Source organism: Lichenostomus cassidix, chromosome 27, assembly GCF_008360975.1.
Source record: "Lichenostomus cassidix isolate B80296 chromosome 27, HeHo_3.0, whole genome shotgun sequence".
NCBI lineage: Eukaryota > Metazoa > Chordata > Aves > Passeriformes > Meliphagidae > Lichenostomus > Lichenostomus cassidix.
The window spans coordinates 1,898,477-1,922,353 of NC_139507.1; the positions used below are offsets into that span (position 1 = coordinate 1,898,477).

The 23,877-nt window shown below is 52.5% G+C and overlaps 8 protein-coding genes across 8 annotated transcripts; 7 read left to right on the forward strand and 1 right to left on the reverse strand.

Moving 5' to 3' along the window:
• The first annotated feature begins 1,000 nt into the window (after positions 1-1,000).
• LOC146426465 (feather keratin Cos1-1/Cos1-3/Cos2-1-like) lies at positions 1,001-2,095 on the forward strand. The gene is made up of 2 exons (XM_085039845.1): positions 1,001-1,067; positions 1,438-2,095. The coding sequence occupies exon 2, from the start codon at positions 1,459-1,461 to the stop codon at positions 1,783-1,785; it is 327 nt and encodes a 108-aa protein (XP_084895971.1). The 5' UTR covers positions 1,001-1,067; positions 1,438-1,458; the 3' UTR covers positions 1,786-2,095.
• Positions 2,096-4,183: 2,088 nt separating this feature from the next.
• On the forward strand, positions 4,184-4,601 carry LOC146426466 (feather keratin 3-like). Its single transcript, XM_085040004.1, has one exon. It carries the CDS (start codon positions 4,202-4,204, stop codon positions 4,496-4,498), a length of 297 nt encoding a protein of 98 aa, XP_084896130.1. The 5' UTR covers positions 4,184-4,201; the 3' UTR covers positions 4,499-4,601.
• A 3,457-nt stretch (positions 4,602-8,058) lies between these two features.
• LOC146426467 (feather keratin Cos2-3-like) lies at positions 8,059-8,694 on the forward strand. The gene has a single exon (XM_085039929.1). The coding sequence runs from the start codon at positions 8,059-8,061 to the stop codon at positions 8,383-8,385; it is 327 nt and encodes a 108-aa protein (XP_084896055.1). The 3' UTR covers positions 8,386-8,694.
• Positions 8,695-10,262: 1,568 nt separating this feature from the next.
• LOC146426468 (feather keratin Cos1-2-like) lies at positions 10,263-10,900 on the forward strand. Its single transcript, XM_085039835.1, has one exon. It carries the CDS (start codon positions 10,278-10,280, stop codon positions 10,587-10,589), a length of 312 nt encoding a protein of 103 aa, XP_084895961.1. The 5' UTR covers positions 10,263-10,277; the 3' UTR covers positions 10,590-10,900.
• A 2,081-nt stretch (positions 10,901-12,981) lies between these two features.
• On the forward strand, positions 12,982-13,327 carry LOC146426469 (feather keratin Cos1-1/Cos1-3/Cos2-1-like). Its single transcript, XM_085083302.1, has one exon. The coding sequence runs from the start codon at positions 13,001-13,003 to the stop codon at positions 13,325-13,327; it is 327 nt and encodes a 108-aa protein (XP_084939428.1). The 5' UTR covers positions 12,982-13,000.
• A 2,398-nt stretch (positions 13,328-15,725) lies between these two features.
• On the forward strand, positions 15,726-16,358 carry LOC146426470 (feather keratin 3-like). The gene has a single exon (XM_085039925.1). It carries the CDS (start codon positions 15,744-15,746, stop codon positions 16,038-16,040), a length of 297 nt encoding a protein of 98 aa, XP_084896051.1. The 5' UTR covers positions 15,726-15,743; the 3' UTR covers positions 16,041-16,358.
• A 3,516-nt stretch (positions 16,359-19,874) lies between these two features.
• LOC146426471 (feather keratin Cos2-2-like) lies at positions 19,875-20,238 on the forward strand. Its single transcript, XM_085040005.1, has one exon. The coding sequence runs from the start codon at positions 19,894-19,896 to the stop codon at positions 20,218-20,220; it is 327 nt and encodes a 108-aa protein (XP_084896131.1). The 5' UTR covers positions 19,875-19,893; the 3' UTR covers positions 20,221-20,238.
• A 1,618-nt stretch (positions 20,239-21,856) lies between these two features.
• On the reverse strand, positions 21,857-22,171 carry LOC146426472 (feather keratin 3-like). The gene has a single exon (XM_085083261.1). The coding sequence runs from the start codon at positions 22,151-22,153 to the stop codon at positions 21,857-21,859; it is 297 nt and encodes a 98-aa protein (XP_084939387.1). The 5' UTR covers positions 22,154-22,171.
• Positions 22,172-23,877: the final 1,706 nt, after the last annotated feature.

The window sequence follows — 23,877 nt, forward strand, 5'->3', positions numbered from 1 at the left end:
AGGCAGCATGAAAGGCATGGCCTGGCTGTGGGATTGTCCTCGGTGAGACCTGAGTGCCATGGCCCTCTGCAGGTTCCTGCAGATTATGGGGGCTGAGTGTGTGTGAGTGGCTGGCACTGCTGGGCAGGGAAGTCCCTAGAGACCTTGGAATGGTTGTGCTGAGCCGTGGGCTCAGGCCCAGCTGTGGACACACACACACGGGCACTGACACATTGCCAGCCTGCCCAGCTGCGCACACAGATGAAGCCAGGCGCACAGAGCCCAGCAAACATGCACAGGGACACGGCCAGGGGGCTGCACACCAGTGCTCTGCCCTGGGAACAACCATCCCCGGGCAGGCCAGAGGCTCTCGGGCTGTTCCCACCTGTGCACAAGCACAGGGATGTGCAGATCCTGGCACACACTGGGGCACAGCCACACTGCCACACACATTATTGTGGGGAGCACATGGGGCACAGGCCATAGGAAGGGATGGGAGTGAGCAGCTGCAGGGGAGCTCCCAGGCAGAGCAGGTTCAGGGCACTCTAAGCAGGACAGATGCTCAGGCAGCACCTCATGGACTGTGCAGGTAGAGAAGGAAGGCAGAGAGGTTTTACGCCAAGGACAAAGAACATGAAGGAGTTGCTTGGTTATAAGCCAACTATTGTAGAAATGGGCGAAGGTGGTACACTTCCTGTCTACAAGAACATAAAAAATCCAAAAGAATGCCCCAGGGTAGAATCACCTGCATCTTTGTTATCCCTGGTGCACTTCATTTGTGCTTTATGCCCAAACTGACACATCCTTGCCCCCAAGGAAAACTGCTATCCTGCAGAGCAGCACTCGGGAAAAGTGTGTGTGAGGGAATGGCAAAGAGTTTAAGCCAGGAAATGCAAAGTCATTGTAGACAGAATCAGCAACTCATGACATTCCCAGAGATATTTCCATTCATTGGGATTATGCAGGAAATTTGTCACTTAGGCAAATTAGGACTCTGGGCCCTGAGGCACTGTGGGGCCAGGATAAAAGGCAGCCTAAATGGTGGCTCTCTCAACCACTTCTGTCACCTCCTTCTCCTTGGGAACCAGGTGAGTTGCAAGCCCCTTTCTCCTCCACCCCTCTCTAGGACAGGAGGTGAGCTTTGCAGGCCTTGTTCCTGCTCCTTGTTCTCCTGGGGCTGTTCTCCCATGGTGGTCGTGTGGGCAGAGGGGTGTCCGTGTGTTCTGGCCACAGGCTGAGGCTGGGCTGAGGTGCTTCTTTTCATGCAGCTTAGGCAGCAGCATGGCTGGGCCTGGCTGAGCTCTGCAGGAGCGTGCTGGGCTCAGGCAAAGGATGCCCAGGTTGGGCTGCACAGGCTGGACCTGGGCAAGCTGCAGGGGCCTTGTGTGTCTGAGGGTGCCTTGCGGGCTGTGTCTAAGGTGTGCGTGTGCTCTGCTTCCTCCCTGCCCTCCGTGCCAGGTGCAGCGCCAGGCTCCAGACATGTCCTGCCCTGAGAAGTGCCAGCAGTGCCAGCCCTGCAACCCTTGCTGCCAGCCCTGCGGCCCCTGCCCGCTGGCCAACAGCTGCAATGAGTGCTGTGTCAGGCAGTGCCAGAGCTCCACCGTCGTCATTGAGCCTCCTGCTGTGCTGGTGACCCTGCCCGGCCCCATCCTCAGCTCCTTCCCACAGAACACCGTGGTGGGATCCTCCACCTCGGCTGCCGTTGGCAGCATCCTCAGCTCTGACGGAGTGCCCATCAGCTCCGGGGGCTTTGACATCTCCTGCATCACCCGCGGTTATGGGGAAAGATGTTGTCGTCCCTGCTAAACATGCTGCTGCCAACATCCTTGGGCAAAAACCTGCAAGACCTCAGAACATCGTGCTGGAGTGAAGACAGAACTTTAAGACATTGGATTTAGACTTTCTGCCTCCTGGTTCCTTCTCCTCTCTTATTTCTCTTTCCTTCCTTCCCTGTCAACACCACCCAATGCCAGCCGAGCGGGACCTGTTGGCCTCCTTCCCTCTGCAGGCCAGGCACATGGACATCCCCACGGCATCTTAGTGGCTGCTTCTCGTGCCGTCTCTGAGCCTCCTCCTTTTCTTCTTTAATCTCAATAAACTTGTTCAAGCATTCAAACCTCGTCCTCTGATTTGTTCTTCCTTCCAGGTCAATTCTTCTATTCTCCTCAGGAGAAAGGTGGAAAAGCAGAATATGGGACTCACTGCTATGGATTTTCCTTGTGCCCTTTATCTTGCAGCTGACAAATAAATCTCTGACCGTGATGCTGATGCGGCACTGGAACAAGTTGCCCGGAGAAGTTTCTTCTCATACCTAGAACTGTTAAATGCAACATTGCTCAGGACTTTGAGCCATTTTGTTTTGTGGATTCTGTCTAGGCCTGTTTTATGGTGTGGCTGTGGAGCTGGACATTAAATAAATCTTCTTTAAGTTCCTTTCCATTTCAAGTGTTTGAGTTGATAAAGTTGAGCAGATGGAACAACCACAAAACCATGGTGGAAAGGCAAAGAGTAAATTTATTTCCTTACCTCATTCCACAGAGAATGCCAAAGGTACACTCAGGTCAGGATGCTCAAGTGGGAATGTCATCCCACTTAGGCTCAGTCCTTGCTGGCAGGGCTCCTCTTTGCACCAGTGCTGTGATCTCCAGTGCCTTTTGTGATCTCTGAGATTTTATATTTCTCCCAAAACAGGGAGCTCAAGCATGTCTATGAAAGGGCCTCCAAGTTTCTCCAAAACACCAACATTGTTTCTACACAGAGATTCTGCTTCTCCAATCAGGATTACGAGCAGTAGGCATCCTTTCTGGAGTTTCCCGCACTGAGTGTCTCCAAGCCTTGGCATTCCCTGCTGCAAGGTCACTTGAGCAAACCTAAAATCGTCCTCCTCATTCTTCTGCTTTTAACCCTTTCCTCCCAACCCAATCCATTTCTAATGAATTGCACTTTCACAGCGGCATCACCAGTGTGACAAATGTGCTCAGTGTTGGGCAGTGCTGAGACCCCTTTGGACACAGTTGAGTCTGACTCTGTCACACATGGCAGAAGACACTGGCATCTTCTCACAGAGCCCATTCCTGCAGCCTTCTGCCCCAGCTACAGTACATTCCTACTCTTACAGAAGTGAAAGGATCCATCACTGTGTGAAGTACAATCAGATGAATAAAATTTTCAACAGCAACGTATTATGAAAGATTTTCTTTCAACTGCCTTGTCTCCAGCCTCAAGTTGTTCCCATCATATTTTCCCTTCCCTGCCCACCTCAGAAGTGGGAGGAATAGGGGGGTTTACTGGGGTCTGGCCATCCAGCCAAGGTCAAGTCAGCAGAGCTGGTAAAAACAACAAAGGATTGTTGGAAGAGCAAATGTGGTGAGAAACATCAGGCTGGACAAGAAACCCTGGTGAGGCACGGCAGCATTTTTCTGGGAGAAGCATCCTTGTTTTGGCTCTTGGAAAGAAGCACAAGAGAGAACAGAGGAAGAGCAGTAAAGAGGTAGAGAAGCAGGAATGGACCGTTGACTCAAGGCTGACCCAGTAGAAAGGAATCGAGAGGCATCACCTGACTGCATGGAATGCCACCAGAACAAGATCCGAGCATTCTGCCAGCGCTGACGTGTTCATATCCCAGAAATTCCTGGGTCTCTCATCCTGGCCCTTATGGAAGCCTTCAGATTGGAACACCCATAGAATTAGCCAGGAAATAGAGACACCAGTGCAGGAAACCAGGACACAGCCCCTACCATTAGCTGGGATGGTTCAAGTTTGACATGAGCTGGTCAGAAAATTATCACTTCCACCAAGGTGCCGCTGGGCTTGGAGCAGTGCAGGACTGCTATAAAAGGCAGCCCAAGTCCCTGCTCCCTCATCCACTTCTCTCACCTCCTCCTCCTCCTCCTCAGGAATCAGGTGAGTGGGAAGCCCCTTCTCACCCTCTTCCTCCTGCTTCAAGACCAGCTCTTTCCTGGCTGTAGGTCTCAGCTGATAGCGGCTGCTGGAGCCCAGGGTTGGGAGCTGCTTGTGCTGGGAGAGGGCAGGGGAGAGAAGGTCTTGTGCAGAGAGAGGCTGGGACTTGGCTGAGGTGGCTGCTGGGCTTGGAGCTGGGCAGTGCAATGGGGGCCAGGAGGTGCCTCGGCTGCAGGGTGCTTGGCTGCAGTGCTGCTTCTCATGTGTTTGTGCTTTCTGCTTCTCCTGCCTTCCATGCCAGGTGCACCTGTGACCCCGAGCCATGTCCTGCAACCCTTGCTGCCAGCCCTGCGGCCCCTGCCCGCTGGCCAACAGCTGCACTGAGTGCTGTGTCAGGCAGTGCCAAAACTCCTACGTGGCCATCGAGCCCTCCCCCGTGGTGGTGACCCTGCCTGGCCCCATCCTCAGCTCCTTCCCACAGAACACCGTGGTGGGATCCTCTACCTCGGCTGCCGTTGGCAACATCCTCAGCTCTGGTGGAGTTCCCATCAGCTCCGGGGGCTTTGACATCTCCTGCATCACCAACTGCTATGGTGGAAGATGTTGTCCCCCCTGCTAAATCTGCTGGCAATATGCTCGTGAGAGAACCTCCATGGCCTCAGAACATGGAGCTGCACTGAAGATGGAACCTTGGGACTTTGCATGTAGGGTTTATGACAGTTGTTTCCTTATTCCCCTTTCTTTTCTCTCTTCCCTTCCTTTCCTGCCACCACCCCCACTGCCAGCCTAGTGGGACCTGTTGGCCCCCTCCCTGCCTCCCTCTGCAGGCCAGGCAGATGGAGTCCTCCACCGCATCTTAGAGGCTGCTCCTGATGCCCTTTGTGAGCCTCTTCATTTTCTCCTTTAGACTCAATAAAGCTGTTTTGCATCCAAAAATTCCCTTTCTGATTCCCTTTCTGACTGCGGGAACTCTTCCAGTGAGCTTAGGGCAAAAGGTGGAGGAAGCAGAAGCTTGGACTCCCTGCAGTGGATTTTAATTTGTGACTTTTTCTTGGAACTGGACAACACATCCCTCACCACTCCACTGCAACTACCACTGGGGAGAAGATGGCTCCAAAACCTGACAGAAAGGGGGAGGGGGAATCTGCAATGCCAGGGCACAGCCCACAACCTCCTCTCTTCAGACACCTCCCTCGCATTTACTGCTCTGCCCACTTTCTGTCCAGACAGGCAGGGCTGAGGGGTTTCACAGGTTAGGATTGGTATCAGCCACACAAAAGAGCTGATTGGGGTCAGCTGTTCCATGGAGGCCTTTGCACGTGAATGCACCATGAAGGCAGTTGTGACCCCATGAAGTGCTTGCTCCAGAAAAGATTCCTGGCAGGAATCCACTGCAGTGGAGAGAAGGCCACAATGGAGCAGGTCCTGCTGGCAGGACTTGTTCCCCTGTTGGGGAGCTACCCTGGAGCATTCTGTTCTTGAGAAAGTGCACCCCTTGCAAATGACCCATCCACCCTTCTCCATGTGAATCCTTGGAATGAAAGAAGCCCTGTCCTTTTTGTAGCAACCCCTGAACTGCTGCAAAACTGCATGAGGCTTTCCCAAACCTTTGGCTTTCCAGAGAGAAAAGCCTCCACACCTTCACTCACAGCACAGGTTCTCCACCTCTTTGGTCATCTCTTACACATACAACAGGGCTGCAGTGGCTGCAGGATTGGGATTTCACACATTCCTGACACAGTGCTGGCTCACCTTTCAGAATGGCATGAAGAGGCATCTTTAGAGAAAACAATCAAATGGCTTTCTGAAGAAGCAAGAGAAGGCTGTGGAAATGGCCTGACCTGCCCACCCTGTGCAGAGATCATTTCACTCACCCCGTGGAACTGTGACCAGGCTCTTCTGTACCCACTGGAGGAGAGGGGTGCTGTGAGCCACCACGGAAGCCCACCAGGTGTCCCACGTGCAGCTCCACCACCACCATGGTGGTCCCTGAGGCTCAGAGCTTCTGTCAAATCATGGAGAAGGAAGGACTCTCCAACAGTTCTACTTTCCCTGCTCAGATCCAGGATATCGTTGTCTCATGTCATCTCTCACAGTGCAGCAATATATCAATGCATGGGATCAGTGTGTGTATTTCTGTGTATGCATTGATGTCACTACACATGTGTCTTCAAAGATAATATTTCTGCAGCTCCAAAGCATGAAACTTTTTCATGTTCTTGGCACAGCATGGACACTCCAGAGTCATGGTAGATGATGGACCTGAACAATCAGGAACAGATCTATCCCAAGGGAAAACATGGAATTGCCCAACTCACCTTTGCACTTTCACATGCAACACCAATTGCAACTGATTTGCCAAATAATCTCTCATGATCCTGAACCCTATTTTACACACAGCTGAGGGGTCAACCAAGCATGATGACAAAACAAAAACTATCTTCCCATGCTGTTGGAAGCTGCCACTGTTTCCCCTTCAGGTTTTGCAAGAGAAGTTACTTTTCCAAAACTCCTGCCACCCCCTCCCACACATGGGAAAAGTCTTTTCTCAACATACCTCGTTCTTTTTGATGACATCATTTTCCTGTAGTTCCTGGTCTTAGACAAAGGCCAGTGGGGCCACAGGTCTCCCCAACACCACAGAAAGACCAGAACCTTTTGAACTGAGAGCTTCTCCACGAGGCACGAGTAAGCACCCTGGGAAACAGCTCAGAGCCCCAAGGCTGCATGGAGGCAGCATGAAAGGCATGGCCTGGCTTTGGGATTGTCCTCGGTGAGACCTGAGTGCCAAGGCCCTCTGCAGGTGCCTGCAGATTATGGGGGCTGAGTGTGTGTGAGTGGCTGGCACTGCTGGGCAGGGAAGTCCCTAGAGGCCTTGGAATGGTTGTGCTGAGCCGTGGGCTCAGGCCCAGCTGTGGACACACACACACGGGCACTGACACATTGCCAGCCTGCCCAGCTGTGCACAGAGATGAAGCCAGGCGTACAGAGCCCAGCAAACGTGCACAGGGACACGGCCAGGGGGCTGCACACCAGTGCTCTGCCCTGGGCACAACCATCCCCGGGCAGGCCAGAGGCTCTCCGGCTGTTCCCACCTGTGCACAAGCACAGGGATGTGCAGATCCTGGCACACACTGGGGCACAGCCGCACTGCCACACACATTACTGTGGGGAGCACATGGGGCACAGGCCATAGGAAGGGATGGGAGTGAGCAGCTGCAGGGGAGCTCCCAGGCAGAGCAGGTTCAGGGCACTCCAAGCAGGACAGATGCTCAGGCAGCAGTGCTGCAGGAGTCTCATGGACTGTGCAGGTGGAGGAGGAAGGCAGAGAGGTTTTAACTCATGGGCAAATTATGTAGTCATAGGAACCCTTGGCTGCTGAGCTAAAGACTGGAACCACATGATGATGTTCCTGTTAGAAGGAACATAAAAAATCCAAGAGTGCCCCAGGCGGAATCACCTGCCTCCTTGCATTCCAATTAGTTATGGCCACACTGACACATCCTTGCCCCCAGGAAAACTGGGATCTCTCTACCAGCACTCTGAACAATTGTCCGTGAGGGATTGGGAATGAGATGAAGCCAGGAAATGCAAAGTCATTGTAGACAGAATCAGCAGCTCGTGCCATATCATTCCGTGAGACCCTTTCACCCCTTAGGATTATGCAGGAAATTTGTCACTTAGGCAGCAGACTCTGGGCCCTGAGGCACTGTGAGGCCAGGATAAAAGGCAGCCTAAATGGTGGCTCTCTCAACCACTTCTGTCACCTCCTTCTCCTTGGGAACCAGGTGAGTTGCAAGCCCTTTTCTCCACCAGCCCTCTCTAAGACAGGGGATGAGCTTTGCAGGCCTTGTTCCTGCTCCTGGTCCTGCTGGGGCTGTTCTCCCATGGTGGTCGTGTGGGCAGAGGGGTGTCCGTGTGTTCTGGCCACAGGCTGAGGCTGGGCTGAGGTGCTTCTTTTCATGCAGCTTAGGCAGGAGCACGGCTGGGCCTGGCTGAGCTCTGCTGGAGCATGCTGGGCTCAGGCAAAGGATGCCCAGGTTGGGCTGCACAGGCTGGACCTGGGCAAGCTGCAGGGGCCTTGTGTGTCTGAGGGTGCCTTGCGGGCTGTGTCTCAGGTGTGCGTGTGCTCTGCTTCCTCCCTGCCCTCTGTGCCAGGTGCAGCGCCAGGCTCCAGACATGTCCTGCCCTGAGAAGTGCCAGCAGTACCAGCCCTGCAACCCTTGCTGCCAGCCCTGCGGCCCCTGCCCGCTGGCCAACAGCTGCAATGAGTGCTGTGTCAGGCAGTGCCAGAGCTCCACCGTCGTCATTGAGCCTCCTGCTGTGCTGGTGACCCTGCCCGGCCCCATCCTCAGCTCCTTCCCACAGAACACCGTGGTGGGATCCTCCACCTCGGCTGCCGTTGGCAGCATCCTCAGCTCTGACGGAGTGCCCATCAGCTCCGGGGGCTTTGACATCTCCTGCATCACCCGCGGTTATGGGGAAAGATGTTGTCGTCCCTGCTAAACATGCTGCTGCCAACATCCTTGGGCAGCCACCTGCAAGGTCTCAGAACATCGTGCTGGAGTGAAGACAGAACTTTAAGTCATTGGATTTAGACTTCCTCACTGCTGTATTCTTCTTCTCTCTACTTTCTGGTTTTTCCTTTGCTGTCAACACTACCCAATGCAAACCTCGTGAGACCTACTGGCCTCCTTCTCTCTGCAGGCCAGGCACATATACATCCCCATGGCATCTTAGTGGCTGCTCTTGTTGCTCTCTGTAGGCCTCCTCCTTTTCTTATTTAGACTCAATAAACTTGTTCAAGCATTCAAACATTGGTCTCTGATTTTTTCTTTCTTCTGGGGCAACTCTAACTGTGAGCTAATTAGAGTAGATGGAAGAATCTCAGTGTAGGAACCCCTGCTGTGACATAACGACGAGAGGGAACTCACGGCAGTCTCAATATGAGATATAGAGTAAGCTCCATTTTATTTCACCAAACGAGAAATTTATATACTGTTACAGAAGTTACTAATTATAGCTACACACACACCTGCAGTCTGTTCTGACACATTCAGGGATCTTCCCGGTGACTCCCTTTTTCTTTCTCATAACACTTCTGACTCCCTATTCTTTCCCATGACATTCTTCCCACAGAACATTCTCAGGTAAACAAGCCACTGTAGCTTGTTAGGATTTTACTGAGGCCTGAGTATGCTGAGGCCCTGCACAGGTATATTCAGTTAGCATAAGTTTTGCTGGAAAACTGCGATTTCCAACACTGCTGTGCAATTTTCTTAGTGCCCTTTCCCTTGGAGCTGACAAAGATGGGCCTGACTGTGAGGGTGGTGACGCACTTTAATAAATTGTCAAAAAAATTTTAGATGCATCAAGCATGGAACTATGCAAGACCAGGACGGACACAGCATTGAGCAACCTGGTTTAATGTGTGTCATCACTACCCATCTGGTGAGGGAAGCAAGTGTGGAAATAGGTGGTCTTTAAGTTCCCTTCCTGCTGGAGAATTGAACATGGACTGTTTATTCCTCAAGGAGAATCAAGACCTCAAAAGTTACCTGATGGGCCTGACCCACTTCCAGAATGGGCCAGGAAAATAGGTTGAACATGAATACTCATGTGATGTCACAGAGAGATGAGGGAGAGCTGGGCATGTATACAAGAAGGAAAGTGGTGCCTTGAAAGCTTTGCCACAAACAAACCCACAGGAATGACACAGGTTCACGTCACCTGCCTGCATGGAATGCCACCAGACCATGATCAGAGCATTCTGCCTGCCCTGACATGTTTATATCCTGGAAATTGTTGGTGGTCTCATCCCGGACCTTACAGAAAACTTCACTTAGGAACACCCAAAAAATTAGGCAGGAAATAAAGAGGCCGCAGTGCAGGAAACCAGGACACAGCCCCTACCATTACCTGGGATGGTTTACATTGGTCATGAACAGGTCAGTAAATTATTACTTGCACCACGGTCCTACTGGGCTTGAGGCAGTGCAGGACTGCTATAAAAGGCAGCCCAAGTCCCTGCTCCCTCATCCACTTCTCTCACCTCCTCATCCACCTCCTCAGGAATCAGGTGAGTGGGAAGCCCCTTCTCACCCTCTACCTCCTGCTTCCAAACCAGCTCTTTCCTGGCTGTAGGTCTCAGCTGACAGGGGCTGTTGGAGCCCAGGGCTGGGAGCTGCTTGTGCTGGGAGAGGGCAGGGGAGAGAAGGTCTTGTGCAGAGAGAGGCTGGGACTTGGCTGAGGTGGCTGCTGGGCTTGGAGCTGGGCAGTGCAGTGGGGGCCAGGAGGTGCCTTGGCTGCAGGGTGCTCGGCTGCAGTGCTGCTTCTCATGTGTTTGTGCTTTCTGCTTCTCCTGCCTTCCATGCCAGGTGCACCTGTGACCCCAAGCCATGTCCTGCTGCCCACCGCCCTGCAACCCTTGCTGCCAGCCCTGCGGCCCCTGCCCGCTGGCCAACAGCTGCAATGAGTGCTGTGTCAGGCAGTGCCAGAACTCCTACGTTGCCATCCAGCCCTCCCCCGTGGTGGTGACCCTGCCTGGCCCCATCCTCAGCTCCTTCCCACAGAACACCGTGGTGGGATCCTCTACCTCTGCTGCCGTTGGAAACATCCTCAGCTGTGGTGGAGTTCCCATCAACTCCGGGGGCTTTGACATCTCCTGCATCACCAACTGCTATGGTGGAAGATGTTGTCCCCCCTGCTAAATCTGCTGGCAATATGCTCGTGAGAGAACCTTCATGGCCTCAGAACATGGAGCTGCACTGAAGATGGATCTTTGCAGCAATATATTGATGCCCTTGCTTTACTGTTGGTTTCTTCCACTCTCTTCCCTACCCTTCCTTTCCTGCCATCAACCTCCACTGCCAGCCCAGTTGCACCAGTTGGCCTCCATGCCTCCCTCTGCAGGCCAGGCAGATGGACACCTCCACTGCATCTTCGTAGTGGCTGCTCTGGGTGTTCTCTCAGAAACACCTGATTTTCTTCTTTTGACTCAATAAAGTTGTTTTGCATCCAATCCTGGGCCTCTAAATTCTCCTTTTTTGTGTGACAACTCTTCCACTGAGGTCAGAGTAAAAGGTGGAGGAAGCAGAAGCTGGGACACTCTGCAGTGGGTTTTAATTTTTTCCTTTTCCATTGGAGCCCACAAACACATCCCTTGCTTCTCCAAAGCAGTGACCATCAGGAGAAGATGATACCAGAAGTTCCCAGGAACTGAAATGGGAAGCAGCAATGCCTGGGCATAGTCCTCACCCTCCTCTTTTCCATATCCTCCCTCACATTAGGCCTTCTGACAAGCTGCTTTGCAGACAGGAAGGGTTGAGGGGCTTCACAGGCTCAGCCAATCATGGGGACAGAACCAAAACCATCTTCCCGCCCTGTTGTAATTTGTCAATCTTCCTTCTTCTGGGTGTGAATAAAAAGAAAGTCTTCCATCCTACTGCTTCAACCTGCCAGATACGAGCACACTCTTTTCTCCATGTGCCTCACTCTCTCTGAAAAGATCATTTTCCTGCACCTCCTTCTCCTGAGCAAAGGCCAGGGTGCCCACAGGACTCCCCAGTCGCCACAGAGCCAACAGAATGCTGTAACATCAAAGCTTCTCCATGAGGCAGAAGCAAGAACCCTGGAAACAGTTCAGAGCCCCAAGGCTGCATGGAGGCAGCATGAAAGGCATGGCCTGGCTTTGGGATTGTCCTCGGTGAGACCTGAGTGCCATGGCCCTCTGCAGGTTCCTGCAGATTATGGGGGCTGAGTGTGTGTGAGTGGCTGGCACTGCTGGGCAGGGAAGTCCCTAGAGACCTTGGAATGGTTGTGCTGAGCCGTGGGCTCAGGCCCAGCTGTGGACACACACACACGGGCACTGACACATTGCCAGCCTGCCCAGCTGTGCACAGAGATGAAGCCAGGCACACAGAGCCCAGCAAACATGCACAGGGACACGGCCAGGGGGCTGCACACCAGTGCTCTGCCCTGGGCACAACCATCCCCGGGCAGGCCAGAGGCTCTCCGGCTGTTCCCACCTGTGCACAAGCACAGGGATGTGCAGATCCTGGCACACACTGGGGCACAGCCACACTGCCACACACATTATTGTGGGGAGCACATGGGGCACAGGCCATAGGAAGGGATGGGAGTGAGCAGCTGCAGGGGAGCTCCCAGGCAGAGCAGGTTCAGGGCACTCCAAGCAGGACAGATGCTCAGGCAGCACCTCATGGACGGTGCAGGTAGAGAAGGAAGGCAGAGAGGTTTTACCCCAAGGACAAAGAACATGAAGGAGTTGCTTGGTTATAAGCCAACTATTGTAGAAATGGGCGAAGGTGGTACACTTCCTGTCTGCAAGAACATAAAAAATCCAAAAGAATGCCCCAGGCTAGAATCACCTGCATCTTTGTTATCCCTGGTGCACTTCATTTGTGCTTTATGCCCAAACTGACACGTCCTTGCCCCCAAGGAAAACTGCTATCCTGCAGAGCAGCACTCAGGAAAAGTGTGTGTGAAGGAATGGCAAAGAGTTTAAGCCAGGAAATGCAAAGTCATTGTAGACAGAATCAGCAACTCATGACATTCCCAGAGATATTTCCGTTCATTGGGATTATGCAGGAAATTTGTCACTTAGGCAAATTAGGACTCTGGGCCCTGAGGCACTGTGGGGCCAGGATAAAAGGCAGCCTAAATGGTGGCTCTCTCAACCACTTCTGTCACCTCCTTCTCCTTGGGAACCAGGTGAGTTGCAAGCCCCTTTCTCCTCCACCCCTCTCTAGGACAGGGGATGAGCTTTGCAGGCCTTGTTCCTGCTCCTTGTTCTTCTGGGCCTGTTCTCCCATGGTGGTCGTGTGGGAAGAGGGGTGTCCCTGTGTTCTGGCCAGAGGATGAGGCTGGGCTGAGGTGCTTCTTTTCATGCAGCTTAGGCAGCAGCATGGCTGGGCCTGGCTGAGCTCTGCAGGAGCGTGCTGGGCTCAGGCAAAGGATGCCCAGGTTGGGCTGCACAGGCTGGACCTGGGCAAGCTGCAGGGGCCTTGTGTGTCTGGGGGTGCCTTGCAGGCTGTGTCTCAGGTGTGCATGTGCTCTGCTTCCTCCCTGCCCTCTGTGCCAGGTGCAGCGCCAGGCTCCAGACATGTCCTGCCCTGAGAAGTGCCAGCAGTGCCAGCCCTGCAACCCTTGCTGCCAGCCCTGCGGCCCCTGCCCGCTGGCCAACAGCTGCAATGAGTGCTGTGTCAGGCAGTGCCAGAGCTCCACCGTAGTCATTGAGCCTCCTGCTGTGGTGGTGACCCTGCCTGGCCCCATCCTCAGCTCCTTCCCACAGAACACCGTGGTGGGATCCTCCACCTCGGCTGCCGTTGGCAGCATCCTCAGCTCTGAAGGAGTGCCCATCAGCTCCGGGAGCTTTGACATCTCCTGCATCACCCGCGGTTATGGGGAAAGATGTTGTCGTCCCTGCTAAACATGCTGCTGCCAACATCCTTGGGCAAAAACCTGCAAGACCTCAGAACATCGTGCTGGAGTGAAGACAGAACTTTAAGACATTGGATTTAGACTTTCTGCCTCCTGGTTCCTTCTCCTCTCTTATTTCTCTTTCCTTCCTTCCCTGTCAACACCACCCAATGCCAGCCGAGCGGGACCTGTTGGCCTCCTTCCCTCTGCAGGCCAGGCACATGGACATCCCCACGGCATCTTAGTGGCTGCTTCTCGTGCCGTCTCTGAGCCTCCTCCTTTTCTTCTTTAATCTCAATAAACTTGTTCAAGCATTCAAACCTCGTCCTCTGATTTGTTCTTCCTTCCAGGTCAATTCTTCTATTCTCCTCAGGAGAAAGGTGGAAAAGCAGAATATGGGACTCACTGCTATGGATTTTCCTTGTGCCCTTTATCTTGCAGCTGACAAATAAATCTCTGACCGTGATGCTGATGCGGCACTGGAACAAGTTGCCCGGAGAAGTTTCTTCTCATACCTAGAACTGTTAAATGCAACATTGCTCAGGACTTTGAGCCATTTTGTTTTGTGGATTCTGTCTAGGCCTGTTTTATGGTGTGGCTGTGGAGCTGGAAATTAAATAAATCTTCTTTAAGTTCCTTTCCATTTCAAGTGTTTGAGTAGATAAAGTTGAGCAGATGGAACAACCACAAAACCATGGTGGAAAGGCAAAGAGTAAATTTATTTCCTTACCTCATTCCACAGAGAATGCCAAAGGTACACTCAGGTCAGGATGCTCAAGTGGGAATGTCATCCCACTTAGGCTCAGTCCTTGCTGGCAGGGCTCCTCTTTGCACCAGTGCTGTGATCTCCAGTGCCTTTTGTGATCTCTGAGATTTTATATTTCTCCCAAAACAGGGAGCTCAAGCATGTCTATGAAAGGGCCTCCAAGTTTCTCCAAAACACCAACATTGTTTCTACACAGAGATTCTGCTTCTCCAATCAGGATTACGAGCAGTAGGCATCCTTTCTGGAGTTTCCCGCACTGAGTGTCTCCAAGCCTTGGCATTCCCTGCTGCAAGGTCACTTGAGCAAACCTAAAATCGTCCTCTTCATTCTTCTGCTTTTAACCCTTTCCTCCCAACCCAATCCATTTCTAATGAATTGCACTTTCACAGCGGCATCACCAGTGTGACAAATGTGCTCAGTGTTGGGCAGTGCTGAGACCCCTTTGGACACAGTTGAGTCTGACTCTGTCACACATGGCAGAAGACACTGGCATCTTCTCACAGAGCCCATTCCTGCAGCCTTCTGCCCCAGCTACAGTACATTCCTACTCTTACAGAAGTGAAAGGATCCATCACTGTGTGAAGTACAATCAGATGAATAAAATTTTCAACAGCAACGTATTATGAAAGATTTTCTTTCAACTGCCTTGTCTCCAGCCTCAAGTTGTTCCCATCATATTTTCCCTTCCCTGCCCACCTCAGAAGTGGGAGGAATAGGGGGGTTTACTGGGGTCTGGCCATCCAGCCAAGGTCAAGTCAACAGAGCTGGTAAAAACAACAAAGGATTGTTGGAAGAGCAAATGTGGTGAGAAACATCAGGCTGGACAAGAAACCCTGGTGAGGCACGGCAGCATTTTTCTGGGAGAAGCATCCCTGTTCTGCCTCTTGGAAAGAAGCACAAGAGAGGACAGAGGAAGAGCAGTAAAGAGGTAGAGAAGCAGGAATGGACCGTTGACTCAAGGCTGACCCAGTAGAAAGGAATCGAGAGGCATCACCTGACTGCATGGAATGCCACCAGAACAAGATCCGAGCATTCTGCCAGCGCTGACGTGTTCATATCCCAGAAATTCCTGGGTCTCTCATCCTGGCCCTTATGGAAGCCTTCAGATTGGAACACCCATAGAATTAGCCAGGAAATAGAGACACCAGTGCAGGAAACCAGGACACAGCCCCTACCATTAGCTGGGATGGTTCAAGTTTGACATGAGCTGGTCAGAAAATTATCACTTCCACCAAGGTGCCGCTGGGCTTGGAGCAGTGCAGGACTGCTATAAAAGGCAGCCCAAGTCCCTGCTCCCTCATCCACTTCTCTCACCTCCTCCTCCTCCTCCTCAGGAATCAGGTGAGTGGGAAGCCCCTTCTCACCCTCTTCCTCCTGCTTCAAGACCAGCTCTTTCCTGGCTGTAGGTCTCAGCTGATAGCGGCTGCTGGAGCCCAGGGCTGGGAGCTGCTTGTGCTGGGAGAGGGCAGGGGAGAGAAGGTCTTGTGCAGAGAGAGGCTGGGACTTGGCTGAGGTGGCTGCTGGGCTTGGAGCTGGGCAGTGCAATGGGGGCCAGGAGGTGCCTCGGCTGCAGGGTGCTTGGCTGCAGTGCTGCTTCTCACGTGTTTGTGCTTTCTGCTTCTCCTGCCTTCCATGCCAGGTGCACCTGTGACCCCGAGCCATGTCCTGCAACCCTTGCTGCCAGCCCTGCGGCCCCTGCCCGCTGGCCAACAGCTGCACTGAGTGCTGTGTCAGGCAGTGCCAGAACTCCTACGTGGCCATCGAGCCCTCCCCCGTGGTGGTGACCCTGCCTGGCCCCATCCTCAGCTCCTTCCCACAGAACACCGTGGTGGGATCCTCTACCTCTGCTGCCGTTGGCAACATCCTCAGTTCTGGTGGAGTTCCCATCAGCTCTGGGGGCTTTGACATCTCCTGCATCACCAACTGCTATGGTGGAAGATGTTGTCCCCCCTGCTAAATCTGCTGGCAATATGCTTGTGAGAGAACCTCCATGGCCTCAGAACATGGAGCTGCACTGAAGATGGAACCTTGGGACTTTGCATGTAGGGTTTATGACAGTTGTTTCCTTGTTCTCCTTTCTTTTCTCTCTTCCCTTCCTTTCCTGCCTCCACCCCCACTGCCAGCCTAGTGGGACCTGTTGGCCTCCCTCCCTGCCTCCCTCTGCAGGCCAGGCAGACGGAGTCCTCCACCGCATCTTAGAGGCTGCTCCTGATGCCCTTTGTGAGCCTCTTCATTTTCTCCTTTAGACTCAATAAAGCTGTTTTGCATCCAAAAATTCCCTTTCTGATTCCCTTTCTGACTGCGGGAACTCTTCCAGTGAGCTTAGGGCAAAAGGTGGAGGAAGCAGAAGCTTGGACTCCCTGCAGTGGATTTTAATTTGTGACTTTTTTCTTGGAACTGGACAACACATCCCTCACCACTCCACTGCAACTACCACTGGGGAGAAGATGGCTCCAAAACCTGACAGAAAGGGGGAGGGGGAATCTGCCATGCCAGGGCACAGCCCACAACCTCCTCTCTTCAGACACCTCCCTCGCATTTACTGCTCTGCCCACTTTCTGTCCAGACCGGCAGGGCTGAGGGGTTTCACAGGGTAGGATTGGTATCAGCCACACAAAAGAACTGATTGGGGTCAGCTGTTCCATGGAGGCCTTTGCACGTGAATGCACCATGAAGGCAGTTGTGACCCCATGAAGTGCTTGCTCCAGAAAAGATTCCTGGCAGGAATCCACTGCAGTGGAGAGAAGGCCACAATGGAGCAGGTCCTGCTGGCAGGACTTGTTCCCCTGTTGGGGAGCTACCCTGGAGCATTCTGTTCTTGAGAAAGTGCACCCCTTGCAAATGACCCATCCACCCTTCTCCATGTGAATCCTTGGAATGAAAGAAGCCCTGTCCTTTTTGTAGCAACCCCTGAACTGCTGCAAAACTGCACGAAACTTTCCCAAACCTTTGGCTTTCCAGAGAGAAAAGCCTCCACACCTTCACTCACAGCACAGGTTCTCCACCTCTTTGGTCATCTCTTACACATACAACAGGGCTGCAGTGGCTGCAGGATTGGGATTTCACACATTCCTGACACAGTGCTGGCTCACCTTTCAGAATGGCATGAAGAGGCATCTTTAGAAAAAACAATCAAATGGCTTTCTGAAGAAGCAAGAGAAGGCTGTGGAAATGGCCTGACTTGCCCACCCTGTGCAGAGATCATTTCACTCACCCCGTGGAACTGTGACTAGGCTCTTCTGTACCCACTGGAGGAGAGGGGTGCTGTGAGCCACCACGGAAGCCCACCAGGTGTCCCACGTGCAGCTCCACCACCACCATGGTAGCCCCTGAGGCTCAGAGCTTGTGTCAAATCATGGAGAAGGAAGGACTCTCCAACAGTTCTACTTTCCATGCTCAGATCCAGGATATCGTTGTCTCACGTCATCTCTCACAGTGCAGCAATACATCAATGCATGGGATCAGTGTGTGTATTTCTGTGTATGCATTGATGTCACTACATGTGTCTTCAAAGATAATATTTCTGTAGCTCCAAAGCATGAAACTTTTTCATGTTCTTGGCACAGCATGGACACTCCAGAGTCATGGTAGATGATGGACCTGAACAATCAGGAACAGATCTATCCCAAGGGAAAACATGGAATTGCCCAACTCACCTTTGCACTTTCACATGCAACACCAATTGCAACTGATTTGCCAAATAATCTCTCATGATCCTGAACCCTATTTTACACACAGCTGTGGGGTCAACCAAGCATGATGACAAAACAAAAACCATCCTCCCATGCTGTTGGAAGCTGCCACTGTTTCCCCTTCAGGTTTTTCAAGAGAAGTTACTTTTCCAACACTCCTGCCACCCCCTCCCACACATAGGCAAAGTCTTTTCTCAACATACCTCATTCTTTTTGACTACATACTTTTCCTGTAGCTCCTGCTCTTCGACAAAGGCCAGTGGGGCCAAAGGACTCCCCAATACCACAGAAAGACCAGAACCTTTTGAACTGAGAGCTTCTCCATGAGGCAGGAACAAGCACCCTGGAAAACCGTTCAGAGCCCCAAGGCTGCCTGGAGGCAGCATGAAAGGCATGGCCTGGCTTTGGGATTGTCCTTTGGTGAGACCTGAGTGCCATGGCCATCTGCAGGTGCCTGCAGATCATGGGGGCTGAGTGTGTGTGAGTGGCTGGCACTGCTGGGCAGGGAAGTCCCTAGAGGCCTTGGAATGGTTGTGCTGAGCCGTGGGCTCAGGCCCAGCTGTGGACACACACACACGGGCACTGACACATTGCCAGCCTGCCCAGCTGTGCACAGAGATGAAGCCAGGCGCACAGAGCCCAGCAAATGTGCACAGGGACACGGCCAGGGGGCTGCACACCAGTGCTCTGCCCTGGGCACAACCATCCCCGGGCAGGCCAGAGGCTCTCGGGCTGTTCCCACCTGTGCACAAGCACAGGGATGTGCAGATCCTGGCACACACTGGGGCACAGCCACACTGCCACACACATTACTGTGGGGAGCACATGGGGCACAGGCCATAGGAAGGGATGGGAGTGAGCAGCTGCAGGGGAGCTCCCAGGCAGAGCAGGTTCAGGGCACTCCAAGCAGGACAGATGCTCAGGCAGCAGTGCCACAGGAGTCTCATGGACTGTGCAGCTAGAGTAGGAAGGCAGAGTGATTTTGCCCCATGGACAAGGTACATGAAGGAGCTGTTTGGTTATAAGCCAACTATTGTAGAGATGGGCGAAGGTGGTACACTTCCTGTCTACAAGAACATAAAAAATCCAAAAGAATGCCCCAGGCAGGAATCACCTGCATCATTGTTATCCCTGGTGCACTTCATTTGTGTTTTATGCCCAAACTGACACGTCCTTGCCCCCAAGGAAAACTGCTATCCTGCAGAGCCGCACTCGGGAAAAGTGTGCGTGAAGGAATGGCAAAGGGTTTAAGCCAGGAAATGCAAAGTCATTGTAGACAGAATAAGCAACTCATGACATTCCCAGAGATGTTTCCGTTCATTGGGATTATGCAGGAAATTTGTCACTTAGGCAAATTAGGACTCTGGGCCCTGAGGCACTGTGGGGCCAGGATAAAAGGCAGCCTAGATGGTGGCTCTCTCAACCACTTCTGTCACCTCCTTCTCCTTGGGAACCAGGTGAGTTGCAAGCCCCTTTCTCCTCACACCCTCTCTAGGACAGGGGATGAGCTTTGCAGGCCTTGTTCCTGCTCCTTGTTCTTCTGGGGCTGTTCTCTCATGGTGGTTGTGTGGGGAGAGGGGTGTCACTGTTGAGTCGCTAGCAGAGATGGAAAGCCCCGATTCTCAGCGTGGCATAGAAAAAAGTACTTTATTGTTTGAATCCAACATATATATAGAGTTTTCAAAGGTCACCCAGATGGGTCAGCCAGAAAGCTCCCCCTAGGCCTGATTGCCCAGGCCTGCACTGTCCAAATCTTGAGACACTGTTTTTAATAACATCCAAACTTTATCTTTGTTTATAAAACACAAAAAGAATTCTCGTGGGAAAGACCTGTGCTAGCCACAGAGGGGTGTCCATGTGTTCTGGCCAGAGGATGAGGCTCAGCTGAGGTGCTTCTTTTCATGCAGCTTAGGCAGGAGCATGGCTGGGCCTGGCTGAGCTCTGCAGGAGCGTGCTGGGCTCAGGCAAAGGATGCCCAGGTTGGGCTGCACAGGCTGGACCTGGGCAAGCTGCAGGGGCCTTGTGTGTCTGGGGGTGCCTTGCGGGCTGAGTCTCAGGTGTGCATGTGCTCTGCTTCCTCCCTGCCCTCCGTGCCAGGTGCAGCGCCAGGCTCCAGACATGTCCTGCCCTGAGAAGTGCCAGCAGTGCCAGCCCTGCAACCCTTGCTGCCAGCCCTGCGGCCCCTGCCCGCTGGCCAACAGCTGCAATGAGTGCTGTGTCAGGCAGTGCCAGAGCTCCACCGTCATCATTGAGCCTCCTGCTGTGCTGGTGACCCTGCCCGGCCCCATCCTCAGCTCCTTCCCACAGAACACCGTGGTGGGATCCTCCACCTCGGCTGCCGTTGGCAGCATCCTCAGCTCTGAAGGAGTGCCCATCAGCTCCGGGGGCTTTGACATCTCCTGCATCACCCGCGGTTATGGGGAAAGATGTTGTCGTCCCTGCTAAACATGCTGCTGCCAACATCCTTGGGCAACAACATTCAACACCTCAGAACATCTTGCTGGAATGAGGACATAGTTTTGGGACACTGGCTTTAGAGTTTTTGGCTATTGCTTCCTTCTTCTCTCTTATTTCTCTTTCTTTCCTGTCAGCACCACTCAATGTCAGCCTAGTGGGATATGTTCGCTTCCGTGCCTTTTTCTTTCTGCAAGCCAGGATGACAAATACTTCCACTAGGTTTTAGTGGCTTCTTGTGCTGCTCTCTCTGAGCTACCCTCTTCTTCACACTCAATAAACTTGTTTTTGCATTCAAGCCTTGGTCTCTGATTTTTCCTTTATTTTGTGGCACCACTTCCATCCTCCTCAGGAGAAAGGTGGAAAGCAGAAAGTGGGACTTACTGCTGTGGATTTTTCTTATGCCCTTTCCCTTGGGGCTGACAAAGACATCCATGACAGTGAGGGTCACGAGGCACTGGAACGAGTTTCCCAGAAGAGTTGAAAATTCTTCATTCTGGGAAGTGTTCAAGGCAAGGTTGCTCAGGAATTCTATCCACTTTTTTGGTGGATGCTGACAATGCCTGTTTCATGGGGTGACTGTGGAGCTGGAAATGAAATAAATCTTCTTTATGTGCCCTTCCATCCCAAGTGTTTCACAAGCACAAAACCATGGGTAAAAGGCAAAGAATAAATTTATTTCCTGCCCTCACTGCACAGAGGTGGCCCAATCAACACTCAGGCAGAGATGCAGAGGTGGGAATTTCAGCACCCTTAGGCTCACTCCTTGCTTGCAGTGCTCCTTTTTGCACCAGCGCTGTGATCTCCCTGTGCTTTTTAATCTCTGAGCTTTGATTTTACTCTCCCAAAACAGGGAGCTTAAGTAGGTCCATGAGACAGACTTCGAGTCTCTCCAACCATCCACATTGTCTCTACACAGAGATTCCACTTCTCCAGACTGACAGAGGATAAAGAGCAGTAGGCATCTGTTACAGTGCTTGGGATCATGCTGGGAAGTTGTCGCTTATACACATGTATTACTGGACTGAGTGATGTCAAGAGACAACAATTCCCTGGATCAAAGCAGGGAAACTAGAAATGTTGGACAGTGCTTCCTACTCCATGATTTGACAGAAGCCCACAGCCTGAGTTGCCACCATGGCTGAGCTGGGCCTGGACGTGGCACACTGGGCTTTCCTGGCGGCTCAGAGCACCTCTCCTGCAGTGTGTATGGAAGACCCTGGTCACTGTTCCACGTGGAGAATGAAATGTTTCCTCCACCGTTTGTCCTGAGCTCCCTGGAAGAGTTTCCACAAATAGAAAGAGAATCAGAAGCCCAGGTTTGGATGCAAAGTTACTTTATTGACTCTAAGCAAGAAAAGGACATGATTTTCAGAGACCACCAGGAGCAGCCACTAAGATGCAGTGGGGGGTGTCCATCTGCCTGGACTTCAGAGGGAAGGAGACCAACAGTTTTGACTACAACGGCATTGGGGTGAGCTGACAGAAAAGTAATGGAAGTGAGAAAAGACAGAACAAGGAAACAACAGTCAGAATCCCTACAAACAATGACCCAAAGTTCCATCTTCAGTCCAGTTCCATGTTCTGAGGCCTTGGAGGTTCTTGCTCAAGGATGCTGCCAATAGATTTAGCAGGGGGGACAACATCTGCCACCATAACCACGGGTGATGCAGGAGATGTCAAAGCCCCCGGAGCTGATGGGAACTCCACCAGAGCTGAGGATGTTGCCAACGGCAGCCGAGGTAGAGGATCCCACCACGGTGTTCTGTGGGAAGGAGCTGAGGATGGGGCCAGGCAGGGTCACCACCACGGGGGAGGGCTCGATGGCCACGTAGGAGTTCTGGCACTGCCTGACACAGCACTCAGTGCAGCTGTTGGCCAGCGGGCAGGGGCCGCAGGGCTGGCAGCAAGGGTTGCAGGACATGGCTCGGGGTCACAGGTGCACCTGGCATGGAAGGCAGGAGAAGCAGAAAGCACAAACACGTGAGAAGCAGCACTGCAGCCAAGCACCCTGCAGCCAAAGCACCTCCTGCCCCCCATTGCACTGCCCAGCTCCAAGCCCAGCAGCCACCTCAGCCAAGTCCCAGCCTCTCTCTGCACAAGACCTTCTCTCCCCTGCCCTCTCCCAGCACAAGCAGCTCCCAGCCCTGGACTCCAATAGCCCCTAGCAGCTGAGACCTACAGCCAGGAAAGAGCTGGTCTTGAAGCAGGAGCGGAGGACACAGAGGAGGAGGATGAGGAAGAGAAGTGGTTTCCCACTCACCTGATTCCTGAAGAGAAGGCGGTGAGAGAAGTGGATGAGGGAGAAGAGACTTGGGCTGCCTTTTATAGCAGTCCTGCTCTGCCACAGACACAGAGGCTCTTTTGTGGAAGTAATAATTTTCTGACAGCTCATGTCAAATAGAAACCATCCCATCTAATGTTAGGGCTGTGTCCTGGTTTCCTGCACTGTGGCCTTTTCATTTCCTGGCTAATTCCATGTGTTTTCCTATCTTAAGGCTTCTGTAAGAGCCATGATGAGAGGCCCAAGAACTTCTGGGATATAAACACATCAGCGTAGGTTGAATTCTTGGGTCATTCTGGTGGCATTCCATGTAGGCACGAGATATTCATCTGTGTCATTCCTGTGGGTTTGTTTGTGGCAAAATTTTCAAGGCATTACCCTTGATCTTCTTGTGCAATTGCAACAGGACTCCCATGAGGGGGAAGGGGAAAAATCCTTTTCTCCTTCTCCCCCATCTCCCTCTGTCAGTCTCACTTTTTTTCACTCAAATGGGCTTCTGCTTCAGGGTTTTTCTCTCTTACTATATTTACATTATCTCGGGGAAATTGTGATGATCTCATTGGCCTTATTCTCTTTTTACACGCTCTCTGTGGGTCAGTTCGGAACACAAGAAAATTTCTGTGGCCTGATCTCTTCATGGCGTCTTTGAGTCATCTCTCAGAGTTGTCCCTAACACCTCAGAAGAGCACCCACTCCCTCAGCTCGAGATGGCGAAGGGAATGTTGGAGAGACAGCTCTGATGCCATGTGAGCTCTGCTCAACAGCAGCCCAAGGACTGGAGTGTTCTCAGCAACTTTGAAACTCCCCATGCACAGCACAGCACTGCCAGAGCTGCTGCAGGGAGCATGAACTGTATCTCAGCCAGACCCACAACACCCACAAGCCTCGGCTGCCTCCACAGGCATCCAGCTCTCCGTGTTTGACACATCCACATCAGCCCTGATCTCCTACACTTGCCCACTGTGATGGCACACAGTCTCTTCATGTCCAGGCCAATGCCACCACTCAGACTAGTGCTGACTGCGGCGGGACCAAGACCTTACAAGAAATGTGGGGATGGAACTGAAGGGATCAGCATAAAGAGGTTGCCTTGATCTGAGATGTAGGACAGATGTTCTGGGAGGCACAGGGACAGTCAAAGAGCTGTGGACTCCTTTTGCTGTTTGAGCACCAGGACTTCCAGATCCCCTGAAAACCGTGATCCCAGCAGCTGTGTCAAGGACATCTGGGACAAGTCCTTCATGGCCAAAGGGCACAAACTCAGCTCCTCTTTCAAGAGACAGAACAGGTAAATTCTCTCTTTGCTGAGGAACCATGAATAACCGTTTTCTTTCAGTTATTGAAAGTAACATCCCTCCCTGTCT

Excerpts from the sequence above, each read along its gene's own strand:
- LOC146426465 (XM_085039845.1), top strand. The coding sequence starts at position 1,459 with ATGTCCTGCCCTGAGAAGTGCCAGCAGTGCCAGCCCTGCAACCCTTGC.
- LOC146426466 (XM_085040004.1), top strand. The coding sequence starts at position 4,202 with ATGTCCTGCAACCCTTGCTGCCAGCCCTGCGGCCCCTGCCCGCTGGCC.
- LOC146426467 (XM_085039929.1), top strand. The coding sequence starts at position 8,059 with ATGTCCTGCCCTGAGAAGTGCCAGCAGTACCAGCCCTGCAACCCTTGC.
- LOC146426468 (XM_085039835.1), top strand. The coding sequence starts at position 10,278 with ATGTCCTGCTGCCCACCGCCCTGCAACCCTTGCTGCCAGCCCTGCGGC.
- LOC146426469 (XM_085083302.1), top strand. The coding sequence starts at position 13,001 with ATGTCCTGCCCTGAGAAGTGCCAGCAGTGCCAGCCCTGCAACCCTTGC.
- LOC146426470 (XM_085039925.1), top strand. The coding sequence starts at position 15,744 with ATGTCCTGCAACCCTTGCTGCCAGCCCTGCGGCCCCTGCCCGCTGGCC.
- LOC146426471 (XM_085040005.1), top strand. The coding sequence starts at position 19,894 with ATGTCCTGCCCTGAGAAGTGCCAGCAGTGCCAGCCCTGCAACCCTTGC.
- LOC146426472 (XM_085083261.1), bottom strand. The coding sequence starts at position 22,153 with ATGTCCTGCAACCCTTGCTGCCAGCCCTGCGGCCCCTGCCCGCTGGCC.